Source organism: Oncorhynchus keta, chromosome 7 (assembly GCF_023373465.1).
Source record: "Oncorhynchus keta strain PuntledgeMale-10-30-2019 chromosome 7, Oket_V2, whole genome shotgun sequence".
Taxonomy (NCBI): Eukaryota; Metazoa; Chordata; class Actinopteri; order Salmoniformes; family Salmonidae; genus Oncorhynchus; species Oncorhynchus keta.
In genome coordinates this window covers 23,086,281-23,101,595 of record NC_068427.1, presented here as the reverse complement: position 1 = coordinate 23,101,595, position 15,315 = coordinate 23,086,281, and the positions used below count along the sequence as shown (strand labels likewise).

At 41.5% G+C, this 15,315-nt stretch overlaps 1 protein-coding gene across 7 annotated transcripts in view; it reads left to right on the top strand.

Annotated features, from left to right (window-relative positions):
• The first annotated feature begins 1,129 nt into the window (after positions 1-1,129).
• Positions 1,130-15,315, top strand: part of si:dkey-100n23.5 (cyclic AMP receptor-like protein A) — a 143,157-nt gene continuing 128,971 nt past the window's right edge. For 5 of the 7 annotated variants that reach the window (XM_052522296.1, XM_052522297.1, XM_052522295.1 and 2 more), the window contains exon 1: positions 1,130-1,320. In XM_052522296.1, coding sequence (XP_052378256.1) covers positions 1,237-1,320 — 84 coding nt within the window. In that variant the 5' untranslated portion in view covers positions 1,130-1,236. Of the gene's footprint in view, positions 1,321-1,496; positions 1,675-1,933; positions 2,406-15,315 lie in introns of those variants that run through there. The other 2 variants (XM_052522299.1, XM_052522298.1) reach the window with 2 other exon arrangements.

Here is a 15,315-nt window from a genome sequence, read left to right as displayed (position 1 = left end):
TGGGGAGGAGGACTTTAGAACTGGCAGTGTGGTGCCAGGATAACAACCTCTCCCTCAACGTGAGCAAGACAAAGGGGCTGGTCGTGGACTACAGGAAAAGACGGGCTAAACAGGCCCCCATTAACATCGACGGGGCTGTAGTGAAACGGTTTGAGAGTTTCAAGCTCCTTGGTGTCCACACCACCAACGAACTATCATGTTCCAAACACACCAAGAAAGTCATGAAGAGGGCACGACAAAACCTTTTCCCCCTCAGGAGACTGAAAAGATTTGGTATGGGTCCCCAGATCCTCAAAAAGTTCTACAGCTGCACCATCGAGAGCATCCTGACTGGTTGTTTCACTACCTGGAATGGCAACTGCTCGGGATCTGAGAGAGTAGTGCGTACGGCCCTGTACATAACTGGGACCAAGCATCCTGCCATCCAGGACCTATATAATAGGCGGTGTCAGAGTAAAGCCCATAAAATTGTCAGAGACTCCAGTCACCCAAGTCATAGACTGTTTTCTTTGCTATCGCACAGCGAGCGGTACCGGAGTGCTAAGTCTAGGACCAAAAGGTTCCTTAACAGCTTCTATCCCCAAGCCATAAGACTGCTGAACAGTTAATAAAATGGCCACCAGACTATTTACATTGATCCCCCTTCATTTGTTTTGTACACTGCTGCCATTATCTATGCATAGCCACTTCACCCCTACCTGCATGTACAAATGACCTCAAATAACCTGTACCCCTGCACACTGACTCTGTACTGGTACCCCCTGTATATAGCCTCGTTATTGTTATTTTATTGTGTTACTTTTCATTATTTTTTACTTTAGTTTATTTGGTAAATATTTTCTTAACTCTTCTTGAACTGCACTGTTGGTTAATCAGTTAGGGTCAAGGTAGTGGAATGGGGTGGTGAATTTAAGTGTTTATAAAATAGTGGTATATAGGTGTAGGGTGAGTGGTACAATTGTTTCCTTTTCTCCCTTCCTTTTATTTTTGTAACACAAAAATGTCCAATTGTGACGTGTCGACCACACACTACCGCACAGTAGGTGGCGGCATGAACAAACAAAATGTTCGAACGACATAATACCAAAGAAGAAGATCACTTTGCGTTTGTAGCGTCCATTCTGTTTGTCCTTAGCCGTGCACTGTAGCTAGCTAGGAAGTTGATGTCATCACATTTCACATGATGTGTAGCGACGTCCAAACATCAAAACATTGCTAGCAAATTGTAAAAAAAAAATGGATAGTAACAATATAATTCCATTAAATAACGACAGTAGACGCTGTATTTTCTTTAATACAGATTCTGACGACTATCGATGTGTAAGTAGCTTCGTACAGTACCTAGCTAACAACAATATGCAATGGGCATGGGGAGATAGCATGCTAGCGAGCTAGATAATTGGTTAACTGTTGCATTTTGGTTGACAGATCCATCGTTTATTCTAACCGTCTGTGTTTACCAATAATATACGTGACTAATGCTGGCAGCTTTAAGCAATTAATTTGTTACTTCTCTGGAATGTCGGCTAGTTAGTGACCGACCGGTATTAAAATGGGTGCCATACTGTAGGTAGTTGGTTGGTTAGCTAATATCATGCTGGCTAACAACTTGTGTATGCTGGCCAAGTGTGGCATTGGTGTTGTCAGTTCCTTTGACTGACTGAGTTATGACAAGTGAGTAGCAAGCTTTGTTTTTTCTTTTGACAGCTGAAAATGTTGGGCAACCATAATTCCTTATAACATTATTATAGCTCACTTATATGTGATAGCTGGTGTTCACTGGTTTCGGCGTCCCTATGCTGTGTGAGTGTATGTGTTTGGTATCTTACTAAGTACATTAACATGCACACTAATAATTTGATATTAAACTGATTATGACATTAGTCATGCTTATCTTAATCGGCATAAGGTCATAATCGAAGTAAGTATACGCCGAATTAAACACCTGTTTTCTGAGCAATCTTTTGAATGAACTTATTCGGCGTTCCAGTGGTGTATTTGATCTGCGCATTTGCCAGCACCAGGTAACGTTAGCGCAAACTTCGCTCTTAAAGCCATTTTTTGCTTGATCCGAAAATGTCGGAGACGCCATAAGGATGGTGTGACGCAATTGCAGAGTCTCCGGAGTCATGCAGGGGCCAAAATGACCTCCGGTAACTGCTCAAATTTTGTACCAATAAGGAGGGTTCCGTAAAGCTCCACATTGACATGACTGGTTGGCATAAGTTTCTGTATAAACACAAACTAACTTCCTTGACAACTTCCTTCACAACAGTTCTGCACTGCTCCATAAAGCGCAAGAAGTATGAATACCCTGACTTCTGTAGAGGCCACATTACCGTAAACGCTGCACGGCCAATGCAGACGACAGATTTACCATGCAACGCCTTTTACCCGCGAGTGAAGTATGCATCTTATAATTCGTTTTCAAGTTTATCAAAATCCCATCAGTAGCTTGATTTCAGATGTAAACAGGATTATTATGGAAATCCTTCTTGCAAACCATGTGAACTTTTTAAACTAACTATTATATTAACCTGACAATCCACAATAATTTCATTGTTGTGTGCGCATGTAACCGTGCTCACTGTCTCTCTTATAATGGTGTTCTGATGGTACAGAATGACATCAGCAGTGGTCACCTTCCTCAGTATCAGAGCACTGATGCTATACACACACTGGGCACACTATTCTCAGGGAAATTGCAAGTGTGTATGGGCAGTGCTGGAAAGCATTGCAATTAGATCCAAAATTGTATGTGTGTCTTAATGTCTGTCTTTGTATGTAGGCTATTGAAACATCATCTCACACAAAACACCTGGCTCAAATTTGTCATCGGGTGTATATAGACAGAAAAAGCAATCACCTAATTTACACATGAACAATAGAGTAATGGCTTTGCAATCTGATCCAATGTTTTGTGATTTGTGCGTGTGTTTCTATGGTCTGTCTGTGTGTCCATCTTCTTATTGTCTGTATCTAAACGGTATCTCATATGAACCGCTCGGCTCCCAAGTTGTCATCAGGTGTAGACAGACACAGTGCAGTGGCCTACTTTACACAGGAATGCTGCAGTAATGTTGTCCAGCCAAGAGCCCAAATAAACCACTGTTTGGCAGACATGCAATTGCTCTCATCCGACACCGGAAGCTGTCTTCCTAATCAGCCAACCTTGTTAAGGGGCCCAGTTACCAAATAGGCCAAGACCTAAATCTGTCACAGAATGAACAGCTCTTTTGTCAGATGAGAAGTAGGCCTAATCGACTAACCCATATATATAGGGCATTTGATTTTTCAATTATTGAATTTGAATTTCAAATCACTTCCTGAATTTACTGAATCAAAATAGAATCAACCCCAACCCTGGTACACATTTTGCACAGATGCAAAATACAGTGGCTTGTGAAAGTATTCACCCCCTTGGCATTTTTCCTATTTTGTTGCCTTACAACCTGGAATTGAAATGGATTTTTGGGGGGTTTGTATCATTCGATGCAAAATATTTCTTTTGTAAAACACAAGAAATATGACAAAAACAAAAAACACTTGAGCGTGTATAACTATTCTCCCCCCCAAGTCAATACTTTGTAGAGCCACCTTTTGCAACAATTACAGCTGCAAGTCTCTTGGGGTATGTCGAGCCTCTGGGATTTTTGCCCATTCTTCAAGGCAAAACTGCTCCAGCTCCTTCAAGTGGGATGGGTTCTGCTGGTGTACAGCAATCTTTAAGTCATACCACAGTTTTTCAATTGGATTGAGTTCTGGGCTTTGACTAGGCCATTCCAAGACATTTAAATGTTTCCCCTTGAACTACTCAAGTGTTGCTTCAGCAGTATGCTTAGGGTCATTGTCCTGCTGGAAGGTGAACCTCCATCCCAGTCTCAAATCTCTGGAAGACTGAAACAGGTTTCCCTCAAGAATTTCCATGTATTTAGCGCCATCCATCATTCCTTCAATTCAGACCAGTTTCTCAGTCCCTACGATGAAAGAATCCCACAGCATGATCCTGCCACCACCATGCTTCACTGTGGGGATGTTGTTCTCGGGGTGATGCAACGTGTTGGGTTTGCGACAGACATAACGTTTTCCTTGATGGCCAAAAAGCTCAATTTTAGTCTCATCTGACAAGAGTACCTTCTTCCATATGTTTGGGGAGTCTCCCACATGCCTTTTGGTGAACACCAAACATGTTTGCTTATTTTTTTCTTTAAGCAATGGCTTTTTTCTTGCCACTCTTCCATAAAGCCCAGCTCTGTGGAGTATACTGCTTAAAGTGGTCCTATGGACAGATACTCCAATCACCGCTGTGGAGCTTTGCAGCTCCTTCAGGGTTATCTTTGGTCTCTTTGTTGCCTCTGATTAATGCCCTCCTTGCCTGATCTGTGAGTTTTGGTGGGCGGCCATCTCTTGGCAGGTTAGTTGTGGTGCCATATTCTTTCCATTTTTGAATAATGGATTTAGTGGTGTTCCGTGGGAAGTTCAAAGTTTCCAATATTTTTGATAACCCAACCCTGATCTGTACTTCTCTACAACTTTGTCCCTGACCTGTTTGGCGAGCTCCTTGGTCTTCATGGTGCCGCTTGCTTGGTGGTGCCCCTTGCTTTGTGGTGTTGCAGACTCTGGGGCCTTTCAGAACAGGTGTGTGTATATATATATACAGTTGAAGTCGGAAGTTCACATACACTTAGGTTGGAGTCATTAAAACAAATGTATCAACCACTCCACACATTTCTTGTTAACAAACTATAGTTTTGGCAAGTTGGTTAGAACATCTACTTTGTGCATGACACAAGTCATTTTTCCAACAATTGTTTACAGACATATTATTTCACTTATAATTCACAATTCCAGTGGGTCAGAAGTTTACATACACTAAGTTGACTTTGCCTTTATAAACAGCTTGGAAAATTCCAGAAAATTATATCATGGCTTTAGAAGCTTCTGATAGGCTAATTGACATAATTTGAGTCAATTGGAGGTGTACCTATGGATGTATTTCAAGGCCTATCTTCAAACTCAGTGCCTATTTGCTTGACATCATGGTAAAGTCAAAAGAAATCAGCCAAGACCTCAGAAAAACAATTGTAGACTTCCACAAGTCTGGTTCACCCTTTGGAGCAATTTCCAAATGCCTGAAGGTACCACGTTCATCTGTACAAACAATAGTACGCAAGTATAAACACTATGGGAACACGCAGCCGTCATACCACTCAGGAAGGAGTGTCTCCTAGAGATGAATGTACTTTGGTGCGAAAAGTGCAACTTAATCCCAGCACAACAGCAAAGGACCCTGTGAAGATGCTGGAGGAAACGGGTACAAAAGTATCTATATCCACAGTAAAATGAGTCCTATATCGACATAACCTGATAGGCCGCTCAGCAAGGAAGAAGCCACTGCTCCAAAACTGCCATAAAAAGCCAGACTATGGTTTGCAAATTGTACTTCTTGGAGAAATGTCCACTGGCCTGATGAAACAGAAATATAACTGTTTGGCCATAATGACCATCGTTATGTTTGTAGGAAAAAGGGGATGCTTGCAAGCTGAAGAACACCATCCCAACCGTGAAGCACGGGGGTGGCAGCATCATGTTGTGGGGTTGCTTTGCTGCAGGAGGGACTGGTGCACTTCACAAAATAGATGGCATCATGAGGATGGGAAAATATGTGGATATATTGAAGCAACATCTCACGACATCAGTCAGGAAGTTAAAGCTTGGTCGCAAAAGGGTCCCCAAGCCCCAAGCATACTTCCAACGTTGTGGCAAAATGGCTTAAGGATAACAAAGTCAAGGTATTGGAGTGGCCATCACAAAGTCCTGACCTCAATCCCATAGAACATTTGTGGGCAATACTGAAAAAGCATGTGCAAGCAGAGACACAAGCCTGCAAACCTGCCTCAGTTACAGCAGCTCTGTCAGGAGGAATGGGCCAAAATTCACCCAACCTATTGTGGAAAGCTTGTGGAAGGCTACTGAAACGTTTGAGCCAAGTCAAACAATTGAAAGGCAATGCTACCAAATACTAATTGAGTGTATGTAAACTTCTGACCCACTGGGAATGTAATGAAATAAATAAAAGCTGAAATAAATCATTCTCTCTACTATTATTCTGACATTTCACATTCTTAAAATAAAGTGGTGATCCTAACTGACCTAAAACAGGGAATTTGTACTAGGAAAAACTGAGTTTAAATGTATTTGGCTAAGGTGTATGTAATCTAGAGATGTCAACTGTATACTGAGATCATGTGACACTTAGATTGCACACAGGTGGACTTTATTTAATTCTGTGACTTCTGGAGGTAATTGGTTGTTTAGGGGCTTATTTAGGGGAATCATAGCAAAGGAGGTGAATACATATGCACGCACCACTTTCCCCATTTCCCCCCCTGAAGCAAGTTTTTAAAATTTAGACTTTTGTGTATGTCCATTACTTGAAATCCAAATAAATATCCATTTAAATTACGGGTTGTAATGCAACAAAATAGGAAAAATGTCAAGGGGGATGAATACTTTTGCAAGGCACTGTATTATGTAAATATGGCCATTAGATGCTCAAATAAATTGATCCCGTGTTAGTTTTTACAGTAGGCCTTTATCCCATGGTCAAACTTGGTAGGATAAGAAGTGTGTGTGGTTCCTAGTTTGTAAACAAAGACACAGTGTAAACATTGTAGTGGTGGGTGTGATTGAAATCTAGCGTCCCAGTTTCCTGATAGCGATGAAATTTAGGCTTACGAGTGTTTTAATGATGCATCGTTTCTAGAACTGCCGAATATGTAACATGCCTTTCACAAAACACTAAGCTGGGAGAACATTTGCTAAGTGCGTCACGACGTGTCGATACTGATAGGACCGAAAGAAAAGCAACGCTGCTCTCAGATCAGCTTACTCCAATAAAATCTTACCATAACATTCCAATTATTCCACAATACTGACGACGGAACAGCTTCCAGAGAGATATCTCATATGGCTGCAAATATCGAGGCAGCTTATTCTAATAGTTATAAGCATTGCCCTATAATTAACCTATAAAAATGCATTCAATCAAGATTTGGCACATCATTGTGTACTTGTTACACATCATGAAATATATTGAGGCAACATTTTCAGACAGTAGCCGACAATTACTAAATATAACTACATTTAATTATCATGAAATGTATTCCAATGTGATTGAATCACTATAAATACAATAGTATGTGGACACCCCTTCAAATTAGTGGATTCGGCTATTTCAGCCACACCGTTGCTGACAGGTGTATAAAATCGAGCACCAAGCCATGCAATCTCCATAATAAAACATTGGCAGTAGAATGGCCTTACTGAAGAGCTCAGTAACTTTCAATGTAGCACAGTCCTAGGACGCCACCTTTCCAACAAACAAGTTTGTCAAATTTCTGCCCTGCTAGAGTTGCCCCAGTCAACTGTAAGTGCTGTTATTGTGAAGAGTTGGTCTGTAGCTCAGTTGGTAGAGCATGGCGCTTGTAACGCCAGGGTAGTGGGTTCGATTCCCGGGACCACCCATACGTAGAATGTATGCACACATGACTGTAAGTCGCTTTGGATAAAAGCGTCTGCTAAATGGCATATATTATAAGTGGAAACGTCTAGGAGGAACAACCGCTCTGCCGCAAAGTGGTAGGCCACACAAGCTCCCCGAACGGGACCACAGAGGGCTTGAAGGGCGTATTGTGTAAAAATCGTCTGTCCTCGGTTGCAACACCCCCCCGCCAAGTTCCAAACTGCCTCTGGAAGCAACATTAGTACATTAACTGTTAGTCGGGAGTTAAATGAAATGGGTTTCCGGGGCCGAACAGTCGCACACAAGCCTAAGATCCCCATGCACAATGCTAAGCATTGGCTAGAATGGTGTAAAGCTCGCTGCCATTGGACTCTGGGGCAGTGGAAGTGATGAATCACGCTTCACCATCTGTCAGTCCGACTGACGAATCTGGGTTTGGTGGATACTAGGAGAACGCTACCGTCCTCAATGCGTAGTGCCAACTGTAGAGTTTGTTGGAGGAGGAATAATGGTCTGGGGCAGTTTTTCATGGTTCAGGCTCATTAGTTCCAATTGAAGGGAAATGTTAACGCTACAGCACACAATGACATTCTAGATGATTCTGTGCTTCCAACTTTGTGACAACAGTTTGTGGAAGACCCTGTTTCAGCATGACAATGACTGCACAAAACGAGGTCCATACAGACATTGTTTGTCAAGATCGGTGTGGAAGAACTTGACTGGCCTGCACACAGCCCTGACCTCAACCCCGCCGAACACCTTTGGGATGAATTGGAACACGGACTTGCGAGCCAGGTCTATTCGCCTAACATCAGTGCTCGACCTCACTAATGCTCTTGTGGCTGAATGGAAGCAAATCCCAGCAGCAATGTTCCAACATCTAGTGGAAAGCCTTCCCAGAAGAGTGGAGGCTGTTACAGCAGCAAAGGGGGGACCAACTCCATATAAATGCCCATATAAATGAGCAGTTGTCCAGATACTTTAGGTCATGTAGTATGCATGTATAATTGGATGTAGCCTATACTGTATTTTTCTTTTAATGCAGTCATCTCAATTTTCATTTGAAGCATATTTTTATCCTGGGTTTGTAACAATTGCGAAGACAATTTTGAAGTCAACTTGGCTCTGGAATTCTCGGCGGTCACAGGGAGACAGATCAACCTCTTGATTCTTTGTTTAATGGAGATCTGTGAATAAAGTAACGCAAAAAGCATCTAACTTAGCTGTTCTACGATTGGTCTGAGGTAAATAACAAGGGTCTTTAAGTGCAACCTTTGTAACGATTGTTTTTGGAGACAGCTCTGGGATATAACGGTGAACTTTTGGGAAACCAGGCCCTGGTCTTTATTATTAATCAGGTTGAGAGTTCCCTGTGCCTATCTCTCCCATGGGCAAGACCGTCAATGTGGAAGGTCACTCACAGCAGCCCTGTTCTGCCGACTGCAGTGCAGACGTGTGTGTGTGTCTTTGTCGTGTTTGTTCTATGATTCTCTCAGCCCCGAATGGAGGGCCCCTCAAGACACTCGAGGGTGCTATTTAGCTGTTATGCATGCTTCACATTCTCAACTCTTTTTTTGTATCTGTCTCTCTCTCTTTCCCGCTCTCTCTGTCTCTGTCCCCTTCTCTGTTTGTGTGCATGTGTCTGTCTGTCTGTCTGTCTGTCTCTCTCTCTTTCCCGCTCTCTCTGTCTCTGTCCCCTTCTCTGTTTGTGTGCATGTGTCTGTCTCTCTCTCTTTCCCGCTCTCTCTGTCTCTGTCCCCTCCTCTGTTTGTGTGCATGTGTCTGTCTGTCTGTCTGTCTGTCTCTCTCCTTTCTCTCTCATGTTTATAGTTTGGATGAAAGCCAAAGTACATAGTCCTACAAAGGCCCTAGGTTATAAAACCATGCATGCCGTTGAAAAAAGGGCTCCCACAGAGTGACAGGTACATGCATCCAAATGTAAAACAGGTTTCCTCTAGGTTGATCCTTATCTCTCTGTTGTTTGTGTGCATATGTCTACACTTTAGCCCTTAGCAATGCTTCTAATCCTAACCTTCTGGTAGAGATGGAAAGGCTTTCCCAAAAACCTTCTCAGTTAAATGTTAACTTCAAAGTAGCCTATGCCTCATGATTGTTTGCGTCAATTCAGTAGCCATTTGTTTCGCAAACTCTGCAATCACATGAGCGCTACAGAAATATTGCTCACCAGTGGTCTCTGGCTGGTGCACACTTGAATTACTGTAAAGAATAACTACTCACAAAAATAGACATTTCTTAGATTATTCCCAGACCTCAAAGTGGTCTCCTGATGTGGTTTAAGGGTTGTTGTGGACTAAGAACATCCAGTTTTTTTGTGTGATTTTAGGAGCTCATATTGGACCTCCAGCTGTCCCATAGTAATGAATGTGTCGTATCGGGACGAGACAGACAGGCAGGCAGCTATTCTCAGCCAGTTCAAATCATGAATCAGCTGGCATCATTTTTATGGATATACAGTGCATTTGGAAAGTATTCAGACCCCTTCCCCTTTTCCACATTTTGTTACATTGCAGACTTTTCTTTAAGTTGATGAAATGGTATATTTTAATCCATCTACACACACTACCCCGATATCACAAAGCAAAAACTGTTTTTTAAATACATTTTTGCAAATTTGTTAAAAAATAAAAACAGACCTTATTTACATAATTATTCAGACCCTTTATGAGTCTCAAATTGAGTTCAGGTGCATCCTGTTTCCATTGATCATACTTGAGATGTTTCTACAACTTGATTGGATTCCACCTGTGGTAAATTCAATTGATTGGACATGATTTGGAAAGGCACACACCAGTCTATATAAGGTCTCACAGTTGACAGTGCATGTCAGAGAATTATCCGTAGAGCTCCGAGACCGGATTGTGTCGAGGCACAGATCTGGGGAAGGGAACCAAAACATTTATGCAGCATTGATGGTCCCCAAGAACACAGTGGCCTCCATCATTCTTACATTTAAGAAGTTTGGAACCACCAAGACTCTTCCTAGAGCTGGCCGAACTGAGCAATCAGGCGAGAAGGGTCTTGGTCAGGGAGGGTGACCAAGAACCCAATGGTCACTCTGACAGAGCTCCAGAGTTCCTTGGGGAGATGGGAGAACCTCCCAGAAGGACAACCATCTTTACAGCACTCCATCACTCAGGATTCTATGGTAGAGTGGCCAGATGGAAGCCACTCCTCAGTAAAAGGCACATAACAGCCCGCTTGGAGTTTTCCAAAAGACACCTAAAGGATGCAGCTGAAAAACATCCCCAAGCATGACGCTGCCACCACCATGCTTCACCGTAGGGATGGTGCCAGGTTTCCGCCAGACGTGGCATTTGGCATTCTGGCAAAAGAGCTCAATCATTTGGTTTCATCAGACCAGAGAATCTTGTGAATCCTGGGACTGTGAGACTAGTCAGGATCGAGGGAAAGATAAATGGAGCAACAGTACAGAGAGATCCTTGAGGAAAACCTGCTCCAGAGCGATCAGGACCTCAGACTGGGGCAAAGGTTGACATTCCAACAGGGGAATGACCCTAAGCACACAGCCAATGAAACGCAGGAGTGGCTTCGGGGCAGGTCTCTGAATGTCCTTGAGTGGCCCAGCCAGAGCCCAGAATTGAACGCGATGAAACATCTCTGGAGAGACCTGAAAATAGCTGTTTAGCGACGCTCCCCATCCAGCCTGACAGAGCTTGAGAGGATCTGCAGAAAAGAATGGGAGAAACTCCCCAAATACAGGTGTGCCAAGCTTGTAGTGTCATATCCAAGAAGACTTGAGGCTGTAATCACTGTCAAAGGTGCTTCAACAAAGTACTGAGTAAATTGTCTGAATACTTATGTAAATGCGATATTTCAGTTATTATTAAAAAGAAAGGAAATTCACATGAGCACCACAATGCCTATTCCACCAACACTCTACCAAGAATTTCCAGCACACAGCGTTGACCTACTACAATAGCTATGTTGGTATTGTACTTCAAACTATGTGTAGGCAGGTTGCTTAGCATTCAAAACATTTTCAAACAGCCTAATTCATGCCCTTAGAGGAGGTGCTTCCAAAATAATGTGATTTGTACAGTATACAAGGTAAATTATTGGATTTTTCACACACCACAGTAAGACATTATCCCATTACGCAACCTTTTCATGTTTTTAATAAAATAAAAAAAATGAAAGCAAACTTTGCTTCTATACTTACAAGTCCATCAGGCTTGTCTGAGTCGTTTTGTCTTGTAGTAATGTGGTGCATGCATGTATTTCCTTAAACCTTTATTTTAAATGCATGTCATTGAAAAATAATCTTAATAACATTGGTCAGTAGGTGCCCAGCAAAACAAAAGGACACAGTAGCTTAGATAGAGCCCGTCTTCATTCCTTATGTATGTAACTGTTAGCTTACCTGTGTAATATTGGCATAAGCTCAGAACCACTTGTGTTTCCAACATTCATTCTTTGTGTCTGTCTTTTACTTTCAGTTTTGTACACCAGCTTTAAACAGCTGAAAATACAATATTTTTGGTTATGGAAAATATATTTCACAGGGGTTTAGATTATTCTCTACACCAGGTATTCCCAAACTGAGGTATGTAGTCGAGGGTACGCTAAATAAAAAAATCTATATATTAATTTGTATTTTTTTCCTTCACATTTTCAAACAGTTCATTTATATTTTCCAACGGGGCTATACATTTGGGTGAGGTTTTTTACTTGCCTGAGTAGCCTTGTTTTACTGGCAAAAATGTCATCAAACCATCTAGTGTTCAGCGAAATAACAACAATGTCAAATACGGGTAGCCTAGTCAAATAATTAACATCCAATCACATTAACCATTAATGCCTTGCGGGAATTCCATTAACGGTCCGTATGTAGCCAAACGCAGCTACTGCTCATTCCGTTTGCTCGAAAATGGATAAATGGTTAAAAAAAGTAAGGCCTGTGTCCATCGAGACACATACCAGTTATACTGGTAGTACTGCTAATACCAGCAGTACTACACCTGCACCTGTTGACAACACAAGTTGTTCTGCTTCCACGAGCACATCCAGTGCTAGCATCAGTAATTCTACATTTGTTGTGAGCCCAGCTTGCATGGACACTGACAGTTGTGACTCTGATGCAGCCGAAGAGCTACTGCCCCCTTACCAGGGAAAGCACCGACAACAGACAGGGACTACAAGCCACGGGAGTTTTTTGAGAGAGAATTAAGACGACTTTCGAGTAGTAAGACATGTATAAAAGCAACAGGGTCTAGAAGCGTCTTATGTTGAGCTGCCGAGTGGCTAGGACAGGCAAGCCCCATACTATTGTGGAGGACTTAATTCTTCCTGCTACCACGAATATGGCTGGGACAATGCTAGGGGAAAAGGGCCAAAAAACTATACAGACAATGTCTTCGTCAAACAACACTGTTTCACAACACATCAGTGACATGGCAGGACGTGTTTTGAAGCAATTACTGCTTCGCATACAAGGCAATGAATTATATGCGTTACAGCTGGATGAGACAGCAGACTTGGCGGGCCTGGCACAGCCCCTGGTATATGTCAGTAACATTTATGGGGAGTCGATTTAAGGAAGACATCCTCTTCTGCAAACCACTGGAAACGAGGACAACAGGAGAGGATATTTTTTAAAGTACTGGACAGCTTTGTGACATCAAATGGATGTGTTGGTATCTGTACTGATGGTGCAAAATCCATGACAGGAAGACATAGTGGAATGGTAACGCACGTGCAAGCAGTTGTTTCCGATGCCACTTTGGTACGCTGCAGCATCCACCGAGAGGCTCTTGCTGCCAAGGGAATGCCTGACAGCTTGAAAGATGTTTTGGACACTACATTGAAAATGGTTAACTATGTTAAAGCAAGGCCCCTGAACTCTCGTGTGTTTTCTGCACTACGCGATGATATGGGCAGCAACCATGTAACGCTTTTACAACAATCAGAAGTGCGCTGGTTATCAAGGGGCAAAGTATTGATGTGTTTTTTTAAATTGAGAGACAAGCTTAACGTTTTCTTTACTGACCATATTTTTCACTTGTCTGACCGCTTGCATGATGACGAGTTTCTCACACGACTGGCCTGTCTGGGTGATGTTTTTTCTCGCCTGAATGATCTGAGTCTAGGATTACAGGGACTCTCCCCAACTATATTCAATTTACGGGACAAAATTGAGGCTGTGATTAAGAAGTTGGAGCTCTTTTCTGTCTGCATTAACAAGGACAACACACAGGTCTTTTCATCATTGTATGATTTTTTGTGTGCAAATGAACTCAAGCTTACGAACAATGTCAAATGTGATATAGCAAAGCTTCTGGGTGAGTTGGGTGTGCAATTACACAGGTACTTTCCCAAAACGAATTGAATCAGAAGCCACTGCCAGATTTCTGGATAGTGCTACGCTCAGAGTATTCTGTCTTGGCAAATTGCGCTTTCAGGACACTGATGCCTTTTGCAACCACATACCTATGTGAGAGTGGATTCTCGGCCCTCACTAGCATGACAACTAAATACAGGCACAGACTGTGTGTGGAAAATGATTTAAGACTGAAATTCTCTCCAATAACACCCAACATTGCAGAGTTACATGCATCCTTTCAAGCACATCTTTCTCATTAACCTGTGGTGAGTTATTCACCATTTTTTTTATGACCAAATAACGTTTTACACATAAGATGGCTAAATAAAGAGCAAAATTGTTGATTTATTGTTATATTATTATTTGTGCCCTGGTCCTATAAGAGCTCTTTGTCATTTCCCACGAGCTGTGTTGTGAAAAAAACTCACAGCTGGAGGTTGAATGTTTGAAGGGGAATGGGACTATAAAAAGTTTGGGAACCACTGCTCTACACTATACTTAATTGTTTGTCACAAACTGAAATTTGGCAAACTATTTGAATTTTAGCAACCAGGAAAAGGCGGGGTGATGTATGCATAGTGTATCTTTTAAAGTTCTGTTTGTAATTGTACTTCTTTTTGCACTAAAGATGGTGATGCGGCAATAATACATATTTACAATAGGCCTAAATCTAAAAATAATACAGCCAAATGATATACATATTTACAATAGGCCTAAATCTAAAAATAATACAGCCAAATGATATACATATTTACAATAGGCCTAAATCTAAAAATAATACAGCCAAATGATATACATATTTACAATAGGCCTAAATCTAAAAATAATACAGCCAAATGATATACATATTTACAATAGGCCTAAATCTAAAAATAATACAGCCAAATGATATACATATTTTTAATAGGCCTAAATCTAAAAATAATACAGCCAAATGATATACATATTTTTAATAGGCCTAAATCTAAAAATAATACAGCCAAATGATATACATATTTTTAATAGAAGTCATTATCCCTCTGAAGAGTATGAATTAGGCTGTTTGAAAATGTTTTGAATGCTTAACAACCTGCCTACACATAGTTTGAAGTAAAATATATCAACATAGCTATTGTAGTAGGTCAAAGCTGTGTGCTGGAAATTCTTGGTATAGCATTGGTGGAATAGACATTGTGGTGCTCATGTGAATTTGCTTTCTTTTTCAGCTTCAGACCAATGCCTACTTCTCACTTAAAACATTGTTTTTAATTTCCATGGTTTTTACACCAGAATGTTATTTTCTGTTAAAGAGGAACTGAACCCACTGATTTGTCTTAGTTGTTTGACTTCCTATTAACACACAGGCTAATTGTAGTAAATACCAGGTTTAAAAAATCCCACCTGAAACAGGATGGTAAAATAAAGCCATACCAAATGTTGTGTTCCCCTC